The sequence below is a fragment of the Trichechus manatus genome, unplaced genomic scaffold (genome assembly GCF_000243295.1).
Source record: "Trichechus manatus latirostris isolate Lorelei unplaced genomic scaffold, TriManLat1.0 scaffold00221, whole genome shotgun sequence".
Classification (NCBI taxonomy): Eukaryota; Metazoa; Chordata; class Mammalia; order Sirenia; family Trichechidae; genus Trichechus; species Trichechus manatus.
The window spans coordinates 556,113-579,589 of NW_004444157.1; the positions used below are offsets into that span (position 1 = coordinate 556,113).

Below are 23,477 nucleotides of genomic sequence, written 5' to 3' on the forward strand. Positions count from 1 at the left end.
CAATGGGCTCACCAACCCATGGAGAGCTGAGCACCTTTGAGCAGGAGGCTTGCAGGCACAGTAGGGTGCCTCCAGGCACTTAACAATGGAGCCAAAAGAACCGTTGCACTTACCCGAGTTGGGGCCAGCCTGCAGAGGCCGGCCTGAACATAGCCCAGCAGCAGAGGCCCAAGTGAGGCCTGGCCTGCAGGCACAGCCGAGAAGTGGGGCCTGCCTGCAGGTATGGCCAAGGAGCTGAGAGCTGTCTTGGTTGGAAGCTGTCCTGACTGACAAATTGTATCCTGTCTCCTGAGTTGTTCCTGTTACTTCCAAGTTGATTCTGATCCCAAGTTGTAGCCTGTTACTTCCCTAATAAACCATATAATCATGACTATGGTCTACGAGTTCTGTGTGACCATTGCAATGAATTACCGAACCCAGCAGAGAGACAGAGAGTGCTGTGGGGAGGACGGCTGGTGTTAGACTTGGTAAAAAGGTTGGAGAGTGGAGGTTATGTCTGGCCTTCACCTCACAGGAATCACCTTGGGCTGATGGTGATTCTCATTCCTCCCCCTGAAGTTAGACAGGTTATGACACTACTAGGACGTTACATATTCCTTCTATAAAAAAGCTTAAAATAGAGAAGCATAAAAACCAACAACCCTTCTGTAAAATGGTAGTGCCTGAAGTCCTCAAACTTCAGGAGGAGGAGAGAGAGTCACCAACAGCCCAGAGCTGATGGTGATTCCTATGAGGTAGAGCGATCTATAGTTTCAATGCCATCCTTATCATACTTCCAACAGTCTTCTTTGCAGAAATGGAAAAGCCAATTTCAAATTCATATGTAATTGTAAAAAGCCCTGGATAGCCAAAACAATGTTGAAAAAGAAAAACAAATTAGGAAGATTCACTTTTCCCAATTTCAAAACATCCTACAAAGCTACAGTAATCAAAACAGTGTGGTATTGGTTCAAGGATAGCTGTTACTTTTAACAAGTTGAGAATTTATAGATTTGAGTTGCATGTGTCTTTAAGAAAGCTTAGTAGTCTCATGACTGAATTCTATTCATCAACTGATGCATTTTTAAAACCACTAATCTTCACTATAACCACTGTTTCATGACCTAATTACCTTGAGAAGGTTTCAAACACACTTGAAACAACTTTGTGATATGCAGATGACACAACCTTGCTTGCTGAAAGTGAAGAGGACTTGAAGCACTTACTGATGAAGATCAAACACCACAGCCTTCAGTATGGATTGCACCTCAACATAAAGAAAACAAAAATCCTCACAACTGGACCAATAAGCAGAGCCCTGGTGGCACAGTGGTTAAGAACTTGCCTGCTAACCAAAAGGTCAGCAGTTTGAATCCACCAGTCACTCTCTGGAAATCTTATGGCGCAGTTCTACTCTGTCCTATAGGGTCAATATGAGTCGGAATCAACTCGATGGCAATGGGTTTGTTTGTTTGTTTTTGGTGGACCAATAAGGAACATCATGAAAAACAGAGAAAATACCGAAGTTCTAAAATATTTCCTTTTACTTGGATCTGCAATCAGTGCCCATAGAAGCAGCAGTCAAGAAATCAAATGATGTGTTGCAATGGGCAAATCTGCTACAAAAGAGCTCTTTGAAGTGTTAAAAGCAAAGATGTCACATTAAGGACCAAGGTGCACCTGACCCAAGCCATGGTGTTTTCAATCGCCTCACATGCATGTGAAAGCCGGACAATAAATAAGGAAGACCAAAGAAGAACTGATGCCTTTGAATTACGGTGTTGGAGAATATCGAATATACCATGGACTGCCAGAAGAACGAACAAATTTGTCTTGGAAGTAGTACAGCCAGAATGCTCCTTAGAGGCAAAGATGGTGAAACTTCGTTTCGTGTACTTTGGACATGTTATCAGGAGGAACCAGTCCCTGGAGAACATCATGCTTAGTAAAGTGGAGGGTCAGCAAAAAAGAGGAAGACCCTGGACAAGATGGATTGACACACTGGCTGCAACAATGTGCTCAAACATAGCAACAATTGTGAGGATGGCGCAGGACTGGGCAGTGTTTCGTTCTGTTGTACATGGAGTCACTATGAGTCAGAACCAACTTGACGGTACCTAACAACAACAACATACTAATCAAAACAGTGTCGTTTTGGTTCAAGGATAGCTGTTGTTTTTAACAAGTTGAGAATTTACAGATTTGAGTTGCATGTGTCTTTAAGAAAGTTTAATAGTCCATGACTGAATCCTATTCATCAACTGATCCATTTTTAAAACCACTAATCTTCACTATAACCACTGCTTGATGACCCAATTACCTTGAGAAGGTTTCAAACACACTTGAAACAACTTATCTCAGAAAACAGCACCACCATCAATCCACATGTCCGAACAAAAAGCCAATGATTCATCCTTGATTCTGCCTTATCCTCACATACCCGACATCCCCAGCCACTGTATGTCCTGCCTGCTCTACCTCCAAAAAGTGCCCTGGCTAGGGCCACCTCCATCTCCATACTGCTGCAGCACTGGTCTAATCCACCAGAGTTCCTTCTCTGGACTTCTGCAATAGCCTCGTAATGGTCAGTCCCCACACTCTATCTTGTCCCTCTCCACTCCATTCTCCACACAGCAACCAGAGTAACCTTCTGAGAACACGGATCAGATCATGTCACTCCCATACTCGAAGCCTTTCACACCCACAATAAAACCCAGACTCCTTACACAGCCCAAACGTCCTGGCTCCTGTCTGCCCTTTCTACCTCATCTTCTACCAGTCTACAGACGGTTTGCCAGGCTCCAGCCACAGGCGCTTTCTGTCTGCTCCTGGACAACTGGGGCTCTCACATCTCAGGGCCACTGACAAGAAGGCCTTCCCATGCCTGGCTTCTTCTTGTCACTCAGGACTCAGCTCAAGTGTTCCTTCATGAGAGGTCTTCACTGACAACCTCATCGATAATAATCCCCACCCTTGTCATATTCTACTGTTTCTATCTTCATTTTCTTCAGAGCACTCATCCTCAAATGTAAGTACCCTGCTTAAGGACTTTTCTAACTGCTTATGACCACTTTTCCACCTGCTTATAACCACTTTTCCCAGACTAAAAAGGAACCTTCAGGGACCCTTCCCAATTTGTTCACCGTGCTGTGTCCCAGTGCCTATGTCAGTGCCTCACTCACTTGTGAAGCACTGAGTAAGCATTACTTAAATGAAGGAATGGTTACCTATCTGACACACAGGGGGCAGACAAAGATATTTAAAGCTGAGTGGCAAGAGCAACTGACAACGATACTAGACATCAGTGGATTCAAAATTTTAAGAAGACCTTGCAGCTAATCTACAGTAGTGCTTTTCAAACTTGGAAGAGTACCAGAACCAATCACAGAAATTATTCAACATGTAGACACCTCCCACTCACCTTCCTGCTTTTGATTCAGCATACCTAGGGTGTGCCCAGAGAGCTGAAATTTTAACAAGCACCCCTGACCATTGTGATGAAGTAATCCATGGACCACATTTGGAAAATCCTGACCTAAACAGCCGACTTCTGTGCACCATTAATTCAGTGCCTACCATGAAGAATTCTATGATATCTGGAGTGTCTCTGTTAATGTAATTACTCAAAAGTACACTGGTCCTTCATTCCCACCTAAGACCACAGATGGCTTTCCCACATGGAATCATGCTTAAACTCCACAATATTCCTGGGTAGTTGGGAGGATAGGGTATTGCCATCACATTGTATAGAAGAGGCTGGTGGAAGGGTAGTGATTTACCTAAAGTGTCCCAGTTACTCTTGCTGGGGTAACTGTCAAGCAGATTCAACATTATACTTGGTTCTTTTCTGTCAGCTCCTGTTTCTGAGCTCAGAATCCAACCCCTTAGCTGATGTTACACTAGGAGGGAGAGGAAGAGGATAAGAAAGCCCATGAAATAGAAAAGTAAGAGGAGGGAAAGCACATTAAATGGAAGGCAAAGGGGTGATGACTGTCTTGGCCTGTCCTCACTCAGTGAACTGGAAGCTGTGCAGGAGGCTTTTCCTCTTCCCCAGCTCCATCAGACAACCCCCTCCAGCACACAGCAGTGACACTGAAGCTCACACACAATGAAATGTGGGTTTATCCCTGCTTGCTGGTACATTTCCAACTATGCTCTCTGCTAGCTCTGCTATTATGCTAACGTCAGAAGCATGGCTTCACAGAACGAAGGAGGCAAAGGTGGAATGGGGAACCAACATTTGCTGAGGCCCACCGATGCCACACGCTGTGGGGTTTTATTTTCAGGCTTCCTTTCTTCAAATCCTCAAAGCAATGCTCTGGCGAAGGCATCATTACTTCTCTTACAAATGGGGAAAGAGGCTCAGGGAGCAAAGTATGTCCTCAAAGAACTCTAGGGAGATGTCAAATGGACACAGAGGCCAACTTGAAAGGGGCTCCACTGGCCACTTCGGGGACAAAATGAGCATCCAAATAATGATAGTAATAGATGGTAAACCTTTGAGCAAAATAGGAACCTGTAAGTCTTACTGATACAAATAAGTACATAGATAGACGAGAAGGGAAAGCTCTACCTTACAGTCGAATGCTGGTTAATAAATTTAGAAGGGATTAGAAAAGCATCACCTGACAACTATCATAGTAATAAGTGGTTCAGGCAAGAATCATAAACGGTGGCTCAGTCCGCACCGAATCCCACAGCAGTCACCGAGCCCCCATGGTACCCACGCTGGCCACGTAAACCCAGGAAAAACAAGCCTGACTTGGTTTCTAATATGGGCTGGAAACTCAATGCGACCGACATGATGCACATTAACTACCTCAAGTATTCCTCATAGTAAACACTCCCGGTAGCTGCAGCGACATACATACATACACACACACACCCTCTCTCACCAGCAGCAGAGATGCACATACATGCACACATGCTCTCCTCCCCCTCTGTCTCTCTCCACCCAAGACCCTCTCTCATTGCCCGTGCCTGTGGATGCAAAGCACCTCCAGGACACCCCTGGAGCAGAACACCACGCTCACTCGGGCCTGGCGGGACCACGACGGCCTCTCTCCCTGACGAGACAGCGGGGCACCGAGTCCCAAAGCGGGAAACAGGCGACTTGGCTCTGGGACCCCCTGTCTCCTCACACCCAGGGCGGGAGGACCCACCCCTCCTCCCCTGAGTCCCAAACACCTGACGGCAGTAACCTACTCCTCCTACCCGTACCAGGTCTTGTCCGTCTCTATTGAAAAGTCGTCACGGTCGCCATCTTGACGTCGATTTCTATGGCAACCGCGAAGCGCTGGCTGCTCTGGACGCCGGAAACGCCTCCCCTCAGCCTTCCCCCCACTTTCATCTTTCGCTGAAAGCAGAACACCTGTGCCCTTCAGACCCCCGCCTGACAGAGCGTTCTGATTAGAGCAACTAGACTAGGACCCAGGCGATTGGCGGAAGTCTGCCCAGTGTGGTGGAAGAAAGCATGATCCTGTTGTCAAGAATTTTGTTTGCTTCTTAAAGAGACAGCAGAGGAATATTATCCGTTCGCAGTGAGGTGTCCCGGGGTTCCTGGAGACAAGCTAGCCCTCTGAAGGTGAGCATATAAAAATCACACACCATGCAAAGCAGTGACCCATCTGTGGCAGAAACCTAAGAGACCGACTACAATCAGGTGATTGAATGATGCAGACCAAAAGCCAAAAACCAAACCCACTGCCTTCGAGTCGATTCGGACTCATAGCGACCCTGCAGTGATCTAGGAACACATCCAAATGCCATGTAATAAATGTCAGAGTTATTTCAGGGAGGCAGGCCTAGAATATTAGAGTCATTTAGTAGGCAGAAACCTAGTCAATGGAACCATACAAAGGTTTGTCTAATTGTTCAGCTAATGGTCCCACTTTATGCCTTAGAAAATGCCCTGACATAATATTGGGGTGTGAGAAGGAAGCCTGGTGAGTAAGCGTGTGTGTGTGTGTGTGTGTGTGTGTGTGTGTGTGTGTGCTGCATCCCATTTAAATGGGAAATGGGGGACCGCGAGTACGCCATACACTGTTGGGGGAGTACAAATTGGCACGCCCTGTTTGCAGAGCCATTTGGCAACATCTATTAGAGAAGAAAGTCAGGTGTTGCAGTCTTAGGTATGGAGTCTCGTGCATGTGTGCACTAGGACACATGTGCGAGGATGGTCATGACGGCATGGCTAGTAAGAGCACGAAAGCCCCAAAGTCACCTGATCACATAAATCTCAGAAACACTATTTTCACAGGGGAAAAGTTGCAAAAGGATGCTTACTTTATGATATCACTTATACGTTATAGCTAAAAATGTTCAAGCAATTTTGTATTTTGCATCATTCTCTCATGACCACTCTGTGAGGAAGCATCATTATTTCCATTTACAAATGAGAAACAGGCTCACTGATGGTTAATCAATTTTCCAGAGTCATCTAGCAAGGAGCAGGAATAAGATTCTACCTCATATCCTCCCCAAATGATACCCTGCAGCCTCTTTTATACATGATGACCTTATAGGGCTTAAAAAAAAAACAAACTATAGTTTTACACATTTCTAGTTTAGTGCCCATGTGGGTACTCACTCAACAAATTCTTTTTTGATGAAGCTGGCAGTACAGATAAAATCTCACTGCAAGGTCCTGTAGGTGATAATTGGTCTAGAATCAGGGTTCAAGGGCGTGTGAGTCCAGCCTTCTGCCTAGCTGCACTCTCTCTTCATTTGGGGACTCAGTGAGAAACTGCTTTTCAATGTTAAACTAGAAGATAAAATAAAGGAACAGAAAATTATGATGATTTATAGGAAATGGTTTGATGATCTTCTTCCCTTAACACTAATCCCTTAGGAAAGTTATCCTGAAACATAGAAATGGCCCCACAGCTTCTATGTGTGTACTTTCTACTTCTTGCTGCTGTATTTCCAGATGGTCTCAATGGCAGTTATGCAGCTTGACTTAGGTCAAATCACCTCTCCTCTGGAAGGGAGGAGAAAAGTGGGCCAGGACTAACATTTGTTGAAGTCCTACTATATGCCATATACTCTATATGGGATTTCTCATTTACCTCTCACAACAATTCTGTAAGGAAGACATTGTGAGTCCCTTTTACAGATGACCAGGGGCAGGCTAAGAGAGGCTAAGAAACTATTCCAGTATCACATATCAGGTGTTCTTGTTAGGTGCTGTTGATTCAATTCCGACTCATAGTGACCCCATGTGACAGGGTAGAACTGCCCCATAGGGTTTTCAAGGTTATGATGTATAGTGGAGCAGATTGTCACGTCTTTTTCCCATGGAGCCACTGGGTGGTTTGAACTGCCAACCATTCTGATAGCAGTCAAGCACTTAACCATTTCACCATTTCACCACCAGGGCTCCTACACATAAGTAAGGGGCAAGAATGGGGTTCCTATGCTTGCCCTCATTGCAATATACCATGCATTCTCAATGAAGGGGAAATTGTGCCTAAAGAACCAAAAATTAGTTCTTGGGGGTGGGTAGATCTTAGACATTACAATGGTTTGTAGCCCTCCAAAAGACCACAGTAAATCAACTGATATACACTAAATCTGTGGTATTAAAACGTCATGTTCTAATAGCCCACACAAACCATGGTCCCTTCTAACCTGAGAGCAGAGGAACTAGATGGTACCCGGCTATCGCTACCAACCGTTCTGATCAGGGACACAATAGAAGGTCCTGGATAGAATGGGAGAAAAATGTAGAATGAAATTCAAATGGCTAAAAAAGGCCAGACCTACTGGACCAATAGAGACTAGAGGAACCCCCTAGACTACTGCCGTAAGATGCCCTTTGAACTTGGGACTGAAGCTGTTTCTGGAGGTTACTTTTCAACCAAATAATACATTGGCTTATAAAATAAACAATGTCACCCATGAGTAATATTCTCCCTTAAACAATCAACTATATGAAACCAAATGGTCAACAGTTACCGAAAAGCAAAGATGAGAAGGCAAGAAGGGGAAGGGAAGCTAGATCAATGGAAACAGAACAAACAGAATGAAAATATGAGAATGCTGACACGTTGTGAAATTGTAACCAATGTCATGGAATAATTTTTATAAAAATTGTTAAATTGGAACCTAATTTGCTATGTAAACTTTCACCACCTAAAATACAATAAAATATTTTTTTTAAAGCCACATTCTTAGCAGGAAGGGGATAATTGGGTGGGGGAAGTCCAAAAGTCTCCTTAAGTAAGCGATAATGAAAGATGGTTGACAAACACTGCATATACCCAGTGACCTATTATGTAGATGATGGGCACCTGGACTTAGGGACTGGTCATTTTATCTCCCCTATGGGTACTCACTCAACAATCCCTCTTGGTGATGATGATGACGGTAGAAATGAAAATTTACTTGTTGGGCCAAGAGACGTGATTATGAGGACTAAATGAATTAACAGGTTTTTAAGGTGGTAGAAAGGGGCTCAGTCAGAATAACAGGTGAGAAAGATGATCTGGGGGTTAGGATATTAATGTTTACAAAAGCCAGAGGTATTCTAACTTGTATCTTCTTTAATCTTCACATCTTTCACATTACCTATTATTAAATCTATAGTTCAGATCAGGGTATAGAAAGTTAGGCAAGGTTAAGTGTATCAGGGAAACCAGTTTGTGAATGTCTGCTCAGCAGTGAAACCTAGAATTACTCTAAAGCTTTTCTCATCGTGTCCTGGACCTGCCAGGGCTCTGAATGCCCTGATCTCTCTGGGCACTGGCATTCGATGCTACCCAGGGTATTCCCTAATTTTGAGCTGTATTATCTTTAAATTATAATAGTGTTGAAATTTTTAAAATATCATGAATGCCAAATTTCTTATTTCCATTGGCTCTTGCCCCCCTTTGGGACTCTTGGGGCTATAAGGAGGAAGTGAATATCAGGATAGCACTAAACGGGTTTCCAAAATCATGAGAAATGTTGGAAAACCATAGCAAAATATAATATTGTCTGATGGAGATTTCAATGATTGTAGATAAAATATATAAGACAACTATAGCATAAAGGGAGGAGTTACATAAGGGGGCCTATAAGGTAGTGAGATTTCTACGTTATCAATTGAAGTGGTAATATATTGATTCCAAATAGACTGTGAAAAGATAATCAGGTAGTTTGTAATCCATAGAGCAACGAATAAAAATGTTATACAAAGATATATATTCAAAATCACAACCAAAAACAACCAAACCCATTACCATCAAGTCGATTCTAACTCATAGCAACCCTATAGGACCGAGTAGAACTACCCCGTTGGGTTTCCAAGGCTGTAAATCTTTACGGAAGCAGATTGCCACATCTTTCTCTCATGGAACGGCTGGTAGGTTCAAACCACTTACCTTTCTGTCAGCAGCTGTGCACTTTAACTACTGTACCACCAGGGCTCCTTTTAAAATCACAACAAAAAAATTAAAATAGGGTATTAACAATGTTCAAATAAACCAAAAGAAGGCAAAAAAGGTGAAATAGGAGATTGAAAAACAGAGGGGCCAAACAGATAATGAATAATAAAATGGTAGACCCAAATCCAAATGTCAATAATTGCATTAAATGTAAATGATATAAACATACAGACTAAATGACTGAATGGATTAAAAATACAACAAACAACAAAAATATATGCTGTCTAAAGAAACTCACTTCAAATATAATGCTAGAGATACCTTAAAAGTAAAAGGAGGGAAGAAGATACACCATGCAAACACCAATCAAGAGGAAGCTGAGGTGGCAATATTACCAGACAAAGTATGTTTCAGAGCAAACAAAATTACCAAGGATAAAGAAGGACTGTCAATTCACCAAGAAGCTATAACAATCATGCATGTTGTATATACCTAACAACACACCTCAAAGTACATGAAGCAAAAACTGACAGAACTGAAAGGGAATAGACAAATCCACAATTATACTTGGAGTCTTCAACACTTTGCTCTCAGTAATAAAATTAATAGACAAAAAATCAGCAAGGAAGTAGCAGAACTGAACATCATCATGAACAAACTGGATCTAACCGACAACTTTAAAAAACACTCCACCCAACAATAACAGAACACACACTCTTTTCAAATGCACATGGAAGATTGAGCAAGATACAATACATCTTGGGTCATAAAGCAATCCTTAACAAATTCAAAGAATTGAAATCAGTGTCTCTCTGACAATAACGGTATAAAACCAGAAATCAAGAACAGAAACATAACAGGACAACCTCTAAGAACTTGGAAATTAAACAACAAACATGTAATTAATTCATAGATCAAAGAGAAAGTCTCAAGGGAAATCAAAAGTACATAGACCTGAATTAAAATAAAAATACAAAATGAAAACCTACAGCTGTCAAACTTTGTGGGTCAGCAAACAAATGGATGGTTGTCAAGGCTGGGCTGAGGAGAAGAGGTTGACTGCGAAAGGGCACAGGGAATGATCTGGTGTGATGGAACACTTTGGAATATCTTGATGGTAGTGGTTCCACCACTGTGTGCATTTGTCAATACTCACCAAACTGTAAGCTAAAAAGAATGAACTTAACTTTATCTAAATTATACTTTAATTAAAATAATTTAAAAAGCACGCATCTTGTCACAAACAGAATTTCTAGCTGTTTCAGCTTGTCTCAAATCCAGACAAGGGAAGTGGGGTTGTGGGTCTCAGTGACCTTTGTCCTCCCTTCGCAGGGTCGATAGCATGACCTGGACCTCATGAAGTATCAGCTGCCCCCCAGTCATCTTCACCTAGTTCAGCTACTCACTGGGATGGGGGAATCAGGAGAGTCCCAGACCCTGAATCATGGGCCCCCCTTCTCCCCACCAAGTCCTGCCATGTGTCCCCATCATCGCCTCACCACCCTTACCTCAGGTTTCCATGGGAACAAGGACATGCTCCTGTCACTTCAGCAGCAGAGGCTCTATCCACAAGGCTGCTCCTCATGGCTCCTCTGTTCTGTTCCCAAGGAAGGGCAGAATTTTGACCCTCAGAGGCCAACAACTTCCCGGCTGGCAAAAGCAAGTGGGACCACACCTGTTAACCAGCTCTCCAGTGCTTTCCCAGAGCTGGGCAGGTAAAATGTAACTCCTGACCATGTCCTACAGGGCCCTGTGTCCTCTGGCCCCTGCCTTCCTCACTCCCCTCATCTGGGGAACCTTCTCTTCTTGCACTCACTCTGCTACACTGCCCTCCCTCCATCCCAAATGAGCCAAACTACTTCCCACCCCAGGGCCTTTGCACATGCTGCTACCCCTTGGGACTGGGAGGCTCTCCCAGCCTAGCTCTCTCCTGTTCACATTTGAGGTTGCCATTTAAATGTAATTTTTCAGAGGGGTTTTCCGTGCTTCCACCAACACCATTGCCAACCAAATTAGATCTCCAATGCTATTCTCTCTCACAGGACGCCATGAAGTCCACTTGAGCAAGCTGCTTGACAAAAAGGGGGAATTCAAGTCAAGACGACAGCATCGTGCCTCGGACATGGTGGGTACTCACTCCCGGTACCAAGTCCCCGTTGGCCTGGTTCATTTTTCTAAATGAAATGGACTATTCTACTATTTGTGCGATGTTATCATATCTGGCAATTTAGATTCACGTTTATATGATCTCATTGCTTGGTCTACGTTCTTTCAAAGGAGCTTAAGAGCCCCATTGTCAAGATCCCTCACCCGGACCCGCCCAACCCATAAAAAAGGCCGCTGTGGTTTTTATTAAAATTCTTTGTTCGACCAACTTCTCAACAAGAGGAAAAGGACAAAAGGGCCCAGACAGGCAGAGGGGTACGGGTTCAAGTAGAGTGGTGGGCAGCTGACAGGCTGGTGGGCGGGGCGGGGTGCCCCCCCCCGCCCCGAGCCGCGGGTGACGCGCGGCGATCACATGACCTGCAGACGCTGACGTGGGCAGCAGCTCCCGAGCCCGCTGGTCCTCCCCGCGGTCCGTACCCGGTGGCGTCTGCTCTGGTCCCTGAGCTCCTTATTGTTGCTCCACGTTCCTTCAGGTCAGTGTGAGGGCCCTCCTTGCTGTCTGCGGAACATTGGAATGAGGGAGGAGGAAACGGGTTGGGGATGGGGTTCAGGTCAAGGGAAGCTGGCCCGAGTGTAGATAGAGGTGGCGGTGGGAAACTGTCTAAAGGGGGCTGAGGGACAGCAAACAGCCATTGGGTGCAGGGTGCACACCTCAGGTATCTGGGGCTGCTTTCACAGCACCCCCTCCTGTCTGCCCTACGTCCATTTTGAAAACGGAAACGGTGGGATGGGGGGGGACGTCCCAGCGGTGCGACAGTGAAAATAATCCACCTTTACCATTCAGGGCGTAGAGAAAAACGTTGACCTCAAGGGTAGGGAGGCGAGTTGCCTCCTGCGGAGGAGAACTCAGAGACCAAAATTAGTTTGAAAAACATCATGGTCTGGCACCCGAGGCCTGAAAAGAAATGGCGGCTGGGGAGCGGAGGATGTGGAGAAGGGAATCATTGGGAGGAGGCCAGGATTCAGGAAAGGACCCATGTCACTATGCGTCCACCGAGCGCCCTGCCCGTCTCTTGTTTGTCTGCAGGTCTGCGCATCTGTTGTTCCCGGCGCTCTGCGAGGCCAGAAAAGGAGGAGGAGCCTATCCAGAAGCCCTGCAGGTCTATGAGAGGGGGACACTGGACCTGGACCCGGGGCTGGGGGGCGTGTGGAGGGCAAGGCTGGGCAGAATTTAGGGACACCACCCTCCAACTGTTACACACACACCCTTCCACACTGGAAGTAGAGATGGTGACACGGCCTGCCGGGGAAAGGGTTGGCTCGTGTGTGGGAGAATGGGGGGGAGGGTAAGGTGTGGGCAGACTGCACACTTGGAGGCCCGGCCAGGTTAAGGGAACCCTGATGAAGGGGCAAGATACAAGTACTATCAGAACATGTGTTCCACTCCTAAGTCCTCAGTCTCCTTTGTCTCCTCCCATCTCCCCTGTCTCCCCCCACCCCCAGGGCAGGAAAAGAAGAATCTCAACATGGAAAAACTCTGCAGTGAAAATGAAGGAAAGCCTGAAAACCAAGGAAAGATGGAAAACCAAGAACAGCCGCAGGTTAAGGGAAAGCCAGAAGTAGCTGGTACTCTGGAAGACAAGGAAAAGTTAGGAAATGAGGGAAAGACAGAAAAGAAGGCAAAGACAGAAGATGAGGAAATGCTAAAAGATAAGGGAAAGCCAGAAGGTGAGGCAAAGCCAAGAGGAAAGCCAGCCAGTGAAACAAGGGCTGCAGGAAAGCGCCCAGCTCAGGATGATGTACCCAGAAAAGCAAAAAGAAAAACCAACAAAGGGCTGGCTGAGTACCTCAAGGAGTATAAGGAGGCCATACATGATATGCATTTGAGCAATGAGGAGATGATAAGAGAATTTGATGAGATGGCTAGGGTGGAGGATGAAGTGAAAAAATCCAAACAGAAATTGGGAGGGTTTATGTGGATGCAAAGAAGTTTACAGAATCCCTTCCACCCTAGGGGCCCAAGGGAACTTAGGGGTGGCTGCAGGGCCCAGCAAAGAGGCTTTGAAGACATTCCTTATGTGTAGTGCCTTTGAGCTTCATTCGTGTTTTGACTGATTAGAACATGATCAACCTGCTTTCTTTTTCCTTGCATTTCCCTGGCAGGTATTTGCCAGGGTCTGTGCTTTAACCTTATGCTGATACTTGTCTTTAGGCATCCCTCTAGTTACCAGTAGCCTTTTGACCCAACTACAGCGCTCTGTGTTTCAGTAGGGAATTTTCACCCATTGCATGGAAAAAAATGTTTTTGGTGCATTGTAAAATTAAAAAAAAAAAAAAAAAAAACGGTTTGCAGAACCATATATACAGCATCAGTCCATTTTTTTAAGCTACAAAGATATTTACCTAGTAATCTATGCACAGAAGAACTGAAAGCTGTGTTTACTAAAAGATTAACAGTCGTCATCTGTGGGTGATTTTTTTTGTTGTTCTTTTTTTTTTTGCTCATCTGTCCATTTTTTTCTTAAAAACACATTACTTTTGTTATAAAGAAATAATAAAAGATTAAAAATAGGAAACCAATACATAGTAAGCAATCAAAGCAAAGTAAGCAATCAAAACATCTTTTCAGGGGACACACTTAGAATTCTTGTCAGAACTTCAAATGGTAGTAAAACTCACATTACTTCTGGGACTTGTAGCTGGAGGAATCCACCTGGCAGTTATTACAGATCTGTTGCTGTAAGGATCAGTCTTGTCATCTGTGAAATGAAGATAATGCTTGCCTCCCAGGGCTGCCAAGTGGATCACGTGAGGTACTGTGTATGTGAGCTGTGCTGGGCTGGCTCCTACCCCCTCCCTTGCACTAGCAGAACCAGGACTCCATCAGACATTTGGGGGAGAGCTGAGGGAGGTCTCACCTGTGTCTAGGAATAAGTCCAGGTAGCTGAGCGGTTGGGTGCCACCCTACCCTGCGTACTGCCATGTCTGCTGGGCACTGTGCACCTTCTCATGGATCCTGTTGTGTGCTGTCAAGTTGATTGTGACTCATGGCGACCTTGCACCCTCCGTAGCAATCCTGCATCCTTCTAAAGCCTTCTAGCAATCCTGCATCCTCTTAAAGTCTTCAATACTGCTGATGGGCTAGAGATTATGATGGACTGAAGCACCACCTTGTCCCAACAAAAGGGTGGAGAATTCCTCTACCTACAGTAAAGCTAAACTAACCCAGGTGGGTAGTACCCAATTGTCACTTGGGCCTTGATATTTTACAAAGTTCTTATAAAACATTCCTTTCCATGTTTTTTGTTCATCTGTGCGTGTATTTTGCACACAGCGATCTCTCCAGCAGATTCAGATACTAGAGATTGAGCCAGGAGAAAAATCTGAGTGATCAGATTCTGTGCTATTCCCACCTGTTAATTTCTTGTCCACTGACACTTTGGGGTTGTTTCCCAGGAAATTCTTGTTAGGCCCTGCCTTAACATTTCAGCAGACCCGTTTTTTCCCCCGGGCTTTTTATTTGCCTTTTTTTGCTTACAGTGTGTGGTTTTTTAATAAACTTGTATTTTAAAACAGTTTTAGATTTACAGAATTACTGCAAGGATGGTACAGAGATTGCTGTATATGCCATACCCAGTTATCCCCTGTTACTGGCATCTTAAATTAGTATGGTACATTTGTCACAATGAACCAATGTAGATATATCGTTATTAACTAAAGTCTATATTCCTCAGTTTTTCCTAGTGTTCTTTTTCTGTTCCAGGATCCCATCCAGGTTACCACAGTATTAGTCATCGTGTTTCCCTTGGCTTCTCTTGGCTGTGACAGTTTCTCAGACTTTCCTTGTTTTTGATGACCTTGACACTTTTGAGAAGTATTGGTCAGGTATTTTGTAGACTGTCCCTCAATTTGGGTTGGTTGGTTTTTTTGTGGTTAGACAGAAGTTTTGTATTTTGGGGAAGAAGACCACAGAGGTGAAGTGCCATTTTCATCATGTCGTCAAGGGTACATACTATCAATATGACTTGTAAGTGTTAATGTTAACCTTGGTCACCTGGCTGAGGTAGTGTTTGTCAGGTTTCTCCATTGTAAAGTTATTCTTTTATTTCTCCTTTTCATATTGTACTGTACTTTTCATATTGGTTTATAATCCAATAAATACTACTTTACATATTTTGCTGCTCAAATAGTTCCAGCTTTGGCCATTGGAAGTTCTTTCAGTTGGCTCCTGTATCCCTTTGACATACCCTGTCATTGTGGTTTTTTTTTTTTTTTTTTTAAGCACTTTCTTTCTGGCACTATAAGCTGTTCTAGCCTCATCTTGTATATTTCCTACCCCAGTCCTAGAACTAGCCATTTCTCCAAGGAGCTCTGGTACTGTTTATTGGAGAATGATATTAAAAACCAAGATTTGGGTGCAAGGTGTGCTCGTTGCTACTGGGGTGTCTTTGCTTACAGGCCATCTCAGCTAACAGAGCAAGGAGATGTGTGTGTGTGTGTATACATATCTATAAATATTTCTATATGTAATCATCTATATATAAAGCTAAACATGAGTTCATATTGTCTCCAACTGTAATGTATTACCACATGGATCATTCTAGCCTCCTCCCCTTTCTTATCTGTAACCTTCCGCTCCAACAGTAAGAAACCTGTCTCCCACCATCTGCCATCCATTTATGTACTTAATTGTTCAATTACAGTATACAGGTATAGTGGTTAACCTATATTCACTTGGGATACAACTTTTATCAACTAGAGTATGTTGCTTATATACAATTCCTTTTGCCTTTAGTCTTACAGACTCCACTTAATACAGAGTGCTTATTTAACATCAGTACCTTAGCCATCCCCATGTCCTTCAGTGAGGTTTTTTTTTTGTACGTTTGTAATACATTTAGATTCTTTTGACACATTCTGCATTTTTTGGAGTGCTATTGTAAATGGTGTTATTTATTTTTAATTTCAAATTCCAGTTGTTCATTGCTGGTGTATGTAGGAAAGCAATTGACTTTTGTATATTAACCTTATATTTTGCAATCTTATTTATACTTGCATATTAGTTCCAGGAGTTTGTCCATTCTTTAGGATTTTCTCCATGGACAATCATATTATCTGTGAATAGAGACAGTTTCATTTATTCCTTTCCAATCCACACGTTTTACTTCCTTTTCTTATTACACTAGCTAGAGCTTGCAGTACGATGTTGAATAGGAGCAATGAGAGACATCCTTGCCTTGTTCCTGATTTTAGGATGAAAGCATCTAGTTTCTTACCATTAAGTATGATTTTAACTGTACGTTTTTTGTATAGGTTCTTTATCAAATTAAGGAAGTACCCCCCCCCCCGTAATCCTAGTATGCTGAGAGCTTTTATCATGAATAGGTGTTGGATTTTGTCAAATTCTTTTTCTATATCAATTGATATGATCATATGATTTTTCTTCTTAATCTGTTGATGTGGTGTATTACATGGATTGATTTCTGAACATTGAACCAGCCTTTCATACCTGGAATAAATTCCACTTTGTTGTCGTGTATAATTATTTTTATACATTGTTGGATATAATTTGCTAATATTTTGTTAAGGATTTTTATGTCTATATTCGCAGGTGATACCGGTCTATGATTTTCCTTTCTTGTAATGTCTTTATCTGGTTTTGGAATTAGGATAATGCTGGCCTCATAGAATGAATCAGGGAAGTGTTCCCTCAGCTTCTGTTTTATGGAAGAGATATGGAGAACTGGTATAATTTCTCCCTTAAATGTTTGGTAGAATTCGCTGGTGAAACCTTCTGGTCCTGGTGATTTATAATTATTATTAATTATTGATTCAGTTTCTTTAATAGATATAAGGCTGTTTAAGTTATTTCTCCTATGTGTTTTGTAGTTTGTGTCTATATTTAATAAAGGAATTGGTTCATTTCTTCTGAATTATCAAATTTATAAGCATAGAGCTGTTCATTAAAAAAAAAACCAGTTGCCATCAAGTCAATTCCAACTCATGATGAGCGCATGTGTTGCAGAGTAGAACTGTACTCCATAGGGTTTTCAAGGCTGTGACCTTTTGGAAGCAGATCGCCAGGCCTTTCTTCTGAGGTGCCTCTGGGTGGGTTCAAACCACCAACCTTTTAGTTAGTGGTCGAACACTTAACTGTTTGCACCACCCAGGTACTCCTAGAGTTGTTCATAAACCAAAAGCAAACCAAACCTGTTGCCATCAAGTTAGTTCCATCTCATGGTGACTCCATGTGTTAGAGTAGAACTGAGCTCTGTAGGGCTTTCTTGGCTGGAATCTTTATGGAAGCAGATCACCAGACCTTTCTTCCATGGCACCACTGGGTGGGTTCGAACTGCCAATTTTCCAGTTACAGCCGAGTTCAAACTGTTTGTTCCACCCAGGGACCTTAGAGTTATTCGTAGTATTCCTTTGTTATCCTTTTAATGTCCATGGGATCGGTAGTGATAACCTCTTTTCCATTTTTTATATTGGTCATTTGTGTCTTATTTCTTTCTTGATTAAGTTGGCTACGAGTTTATCAATTTTATTGATTTTTTTCAAAAAATCAGCTTTTAGTTTTGTTGATTTTCTCTATTTTCCTGTTTTCGATTTCATTGATTTCTGCTCTGATTTTTACTATTTTTTCTTCTGCTTGTTTAGGCTTAAATTGCTTTTCTTTTTCTAGTTTCCTAAGGTGGAAGATTAGGTTATTGACTTGAGCTATTTCTTCTTTTCTCATCGCTGTACTTAATGGCTATAAATTTTTCCCTCTAAGCACTTTTCATTGCATCCCACAAATTTTGATAAGTTGTGTTTTCATTTTCATTTAGTTCAAAATATTTTACGTAGTTATTTATAATTCTTTTTTGACCTATGTGTTATTTAGAAATGTATTGTTTAATTTTCAAATATTTGTTATTGATTTCTAGTTTAATTCCATCGAGAACATACTTTTTGTCATTTCTGTTCGTTTACATTTGTTAAGGTGTGTTTTATGGCCCAGAATATGGTCTGTCTTAGGGATGTTTCATGCTAGCTTGAGAAGAATGTGTATTCTTTTGTTGTGGGATGGAGTATTCTGTAAATTTCAATTAGATCAAGTTGATTGGTAGTACTGTTCAGGTCAACTCTATATCCTTATTGATTTTCTGCCTGCTTAATCTATCAGTTATGAACAGGGGGTGTTGAAGTCTCCAAATATAATAGTGGATTTGTCCATTTCTCCTTTCTGTTCTGTCACTTTTTGTCTCACCTCTATTGGTGCTTGATTGTTAGTATTGTATCTTTTTGAAGAATTGGTCCCTTTATCATTATGTAGTATCCCTCTTTATTCCTGGTAATTTTCCTTGTTTTAAAGTGTGCATTGTCTGAAATTAATATAACTACCCCAGCTTTCATTTGATTAGTGTTAGCATGATATATCTTTCTCCATCCTTTTACTTTTAACCTCTCAGATTCTTGATATTTCAAGTGGGCTTTTTGTAGACATCATGAAGTTGAGTCTTGTTTTGTATCCACTCTGACAATCTCTTTAATTAGTATATTTAGACTATTGACATTTAAATGATTATTGATATATTTGAGTTAATAGTAACCATGTTTATTATAACTTTTCTTCTTGTTGCCAGATGAGTCTTTTTCTGCCTTTGCTTTTTTATTTGAGCACTTTATATGACTCCATCTTATCCCTTTTCTTAGCATATCGAGTATACTTCTTTTTTAAAAAAATTTTAGTGGCTGCTGTAGAGTTTACAAAATACATTTTTTACTAACCTAAGTCCACCTTCAAATAACACTCTTCTGCTTCGTGTGTAGTGTAGGTACCTTAATACAGAGTGTTTCCAATCAATTCCTTCCTCCTGTCCCTTGTGATATTGCTGTAATTTATTTCTCTTATCCATATGCTATAATCACTCAATATATTTTTATCATTATTACTTTAGACAAACAGTCATCTTTTAGATCAATTCAGATTAAGAAAAAAAGATTTTATTTTTCCTTCACCTTTTAAAAATAATTTTATTGTGGTAGAATATATATAACAAAAAAATCACTATTTTAACCATTTTTAAGTGTACAACTCATTGACATTAAATACATTACCATGTCATGCAACCATCCCCACCATCTATTTCCAAAAGTTTTCATCACCCCAAACAGAAACTCAATACCCTTTTTCCCATTCCCCTTCCCCACAGCCCTTGGTAACCACCAATAAACTTTTGTCTCTATGTATTTGCCTATTTTAAATATTTTATGTAATAGAATCATACAGTATGTCCTTTTGCATCTAACTTATTTCATGGTTCATCTGTGATGTAACATGTATCAGAACTTTATTTTTCTTTATGGCTCGGTAAATATTGTACAGCTTTATGACTGGATAATATTCCATTGTAAAATAAACATTTATCCATTCATCTGTTGATGGACACTTGGGTTGTTTCCACCTTTTGGTTATTGTGAATAATGCTGCAATGAAGATTGGTGTACAAATATCTCTTTGAGTCCCCGCTTTTCAAGTCTTTGAGTATATACCTAAGAATGGGACTGCTGGGTCATAGGGTAATTCTGTTTAACTTTTTGAGGAATTGCCAAACCCAAGTTTTACCCTGTGTTTTCTTCTAAGAGTTTTATGGTTTAATTCTTATATTTATGTTATTGATCTATTTTTTTAAATTTAATTGTCATATATGGTATGAGGTATGGGTCCAGCTTCATTCATTTGCACGTGAAGATCCAGTTGTCCCAGCACCATTTATTGAAGAGACAATTTTTCTTCCACTGACTACACTTGGCACCCTTGTTAAAATTAATTGGCCATAGATGTTTCGGTTTATTTCTGTACTCTCAATCTATTCCATTGGTGTATATGTCTGTCCTTATACCAGTACCACACTTTTTGATTACTATAGCTTTATGGTGTGTTTTGAAATCAGAAAATGTGAGTCCTCCTTCTTTGTTCTTCTTTTTTCAAGATTGTTTTGGCTATTCAGGGCCCCTTGCAATTCCACGTGAATTTGAGGATCAACTTTCATTTCTGCAAAGAAGGCTGTTGGAATTTTGGTAGGGAATGTGTTGAATCTGTAAATAGCTTTGAGTAGTATTGACAACAATATTAAGTCTTCTGATCCGTGGACACAGTATGTCTTTCCATTTATTTAGGCCTTCTTTAATTTCTTTCAGCAGTGTTTTATAGGTTTCACTGTAAAAGTCTTTTACCTCTCTGATTAACCTTATTTCTAGGTATTTTATTGTTCTAATTTCCTTTTCAGATTGTCCGTTGACAGTACAGGTTTCCCCCGCTATCCGAAAGTAGAGCGTTCCTATGAAACCTTTCATAAGCCGAAGTGGTGCAAAGTGAAGAAGGAATTACCATTAATTTTTATGAGAAAAAATTTTGAGCATTCCCAGACCAAAAATAACCTACCAAATCATACCAAATAACACATAAAATCTAAAATAACACTAACATATAGTAAAAGCAGAAATGATATGATAAATACATGGATGCACAAAATAAATCAAGATAAAGCACAGGTGATCACAGACATAGTTTAAAACTATGGCGGCTTGATACTGAGATGGTGAGTTTAGTTCCAGGGGAAGGAGCTTGGTGATGCCATTCTCACTACTCAGCATGAGCTGCCTCTTTAACGGCTCACTGCAAAAAAAACGCTGAATGCTATTTCTGCTCCCCCCTCCCCCAATAAAAGCAAAAATCCTCTTCAGGTTTCTTTTGGTTAGCAAAAACAAGTACTAATGTAGGTCTTTCGTAAAAGGTGAAGTGGCGTAAAATGAACTTTCAAAAGGCGGGGTATACCTGTATATAGAAACACCACTGATTTTTGTGTGTTGACCTTGTACCCTACAAATTTGCTGAATTCATTTATTAGCTCTAGTAACCTTGTGGATTCTTTGGGATTTTCTATGTATAGGATCATGTCATCTGCAAATAGAAATACTTCTTCCTTTCCAGTTTGGATACCTTTCATTTCTTTTTTTTGCCTAATTGCTCTGGATAGAATTTCTAGTACAGTGTTGAATAGCAGTGGTGAAACTGGGCATTCTTGTCTTGTTCCTGATCTTAGGGGGAAAACTTTTCAGTTTTTTACCATTGAATATGATGTTAACTATGAGTTTTTCATAAATGCTCTTTATCATGTTGAGGAATTTCCCCTCTTTTCCTAGTTTGCTGAATGTTTTTATCATGAAAGGGGTGTTAGATTTTATCAAATGTCTTTACTGCATCAGTTGAGATAGTCATGTGGTTCTTTTCCTTTGTTCTATTCATGTGGTGTATTACGTTGATTGATTTTCTGTTGTTCAACCACCCTTGCATTCCTGGGATAAATCCCACTTGGTCATGGTATATAATCCTTGTAACATGTTTCTTACATGGTGCTCCCTGCCCGTCCTCCCCCTACCTTCTTTCATGAATCTGAGATAATGCTTTGGTAAAACATTCCTCCTGGAAAGTAGGCCTTTGTTATGAAGAAGGTTCTGGGTGTGTTTCACAAGAAATACTACCCCCAGCCCCACTACCAGAGCCCGAAGGGGATATTTCTCTGATCTTCATCGTAAGAACCTGGTGGTGGTCTTAGCTTCCAGTTTTTCACTCTTATACTAGTTCATTCTCAGCTTCCAGCAATTTGTCAAAATTACCATTTAAGCATTCCTGTCAGTTTAAGCATTCCTATCAGTTTATTACCATTTAAGCATTCCTATCATCAGTTTATCTGTTCCAAGTAAGCAGATTTCAGCCTTGATTGTATAGATTCACCTGTCTAAAGATTTCAGGGTTGTGATTTGCCCTGCAAACTTAGTTCTCTGAGGGGTCCAAGAAAAGCCATTGATTTTTAGGTCGTCCAGCTTTTTCTTATTATAAGGATGGAAGTGATAACTTTCAAGCTCTTTACATGTTGGAGCTGAAACAGGAAGTCCACATGATTTTTAGAGAGAGACTGTCCTGAGGCTTCTCATAACGCACAGGAAATATGTGCCTGGTAGGATAAATACATGTGATCTATATGTGAAACACATCACAGGTGATTAATTACCTACTAAAGACCAATGTCTTTTACACTGCAAGTCTTCCCTCCATTAGTGAGTTGTAAAATCACTGGGACAAGACCAGCTTTTTTTTTTTAATGATATAAGATAGAACAAAATAGAGTCAAATCAAGTGGAATAGAAAATATCAAGAGTGCATCACAGATAGTAAGGATGAGTACTGTTTTGTAAAACTTGTCTTTCAGGAGTATGATAATGTGTGTGCACCCTGAGTTGTGATTTAAAAATGTATTTCTGACTGTGGGCTGCAGCTTTAAAAATTGGGAAACACTGCGTTGGACTCTTCTGAGAGCACAGCCTGTCCTCATACTCGTACCTCCAAGTGCCCTGCACCAAAAAAAAACCCTGTTGCCGTCGAGTCAATTCTGACTCATAGTGACCCTGTGGGACAGAGTAGAACTGCCCTGCAGGGTTTGCAGGGAGCACCCGGTGGATTCGAACTGCCGACCTTTTGGCTAGCAGCCGAGTTCTTAACCACTGTGCCTCCAGGGCTCCACCTGACAAATAGTAGGCACTTAATAGAAGTAATTGATAGTGATTAAGAGCCCTGATTTCTTGTCATAGTTCAGTTCCTGTCTATATAATCTTGAACGAATAATGTAACTTTTCTATAAAAGGTTATCTGCAATTCCAAAAACATCCCATGGTAGAAATTGTAAACCTGAGCTCATTTTAATAACATATTATTAGGGATGGGGATTATTCCTCCTCCCAGCCAAGCCACAGAGCCCCTGCATTAGCTCCCCCAGAGAAATCCACACCCCTGGAGACTGCTGTTATGGCAGCCACTGCCTTCCCCCTTTCCTGCTAGCTGCCCTGTCTGCCCTCTGATAGCTTTAGCCTCCACCGTGAAGTCTTGTTCTGCCCACCCGGGCTGCATGTAAACGTGGCTAGAGCCCACTGCCCGGGAGCAGCCGTTACCTAGGGAAGACCACCCCCACCACTGCATATTCT

The 23,477-nt window shown here is 41.7% G+C and overlaps 1 protein-coding gene across 1 annotated transcript; it reads left to right on the plus strand.

Moving 5' to 3' along the window:
• The first annotated feature begins 11,908 nt into the window (after positions 1-11,908).
• TCEAL4 (transcription elongation factor A like 4) lies at positions 11,909-13,793 on the plus strand. The gene is made up of 3 exons (XM_023742870.1): positions 11,909-11,983; positions 12,538-12,610; positions 12,954-13,793. The coding sequence occupies exon 3, from the start codon at positions 12,977-12,979 to the stop codon at positions 13,532-13,534; it is 558 nt and encodes a 185-aa protein (XP_023598638.1). The 5' UTR covers positions 11,909-11,983; positions 12,538-12,610; positions 12,954-12,976; the 3' UTR covers positions 13,535-13,793.
• The last annotated feature ends 9,684 nt before the right edge of the window (positions 13,794-23,477 follow it).

Bases quoted from the DNA above. Each gene is read 5' to 3' on its own strand.
- TCEAL4 (XM_023742870.1), top strand. From the start codon at position 12,977: ATGGAAAAACTCTGCAGTGAAAATGAAGGAAAGCCTGAAAACCAAGGA.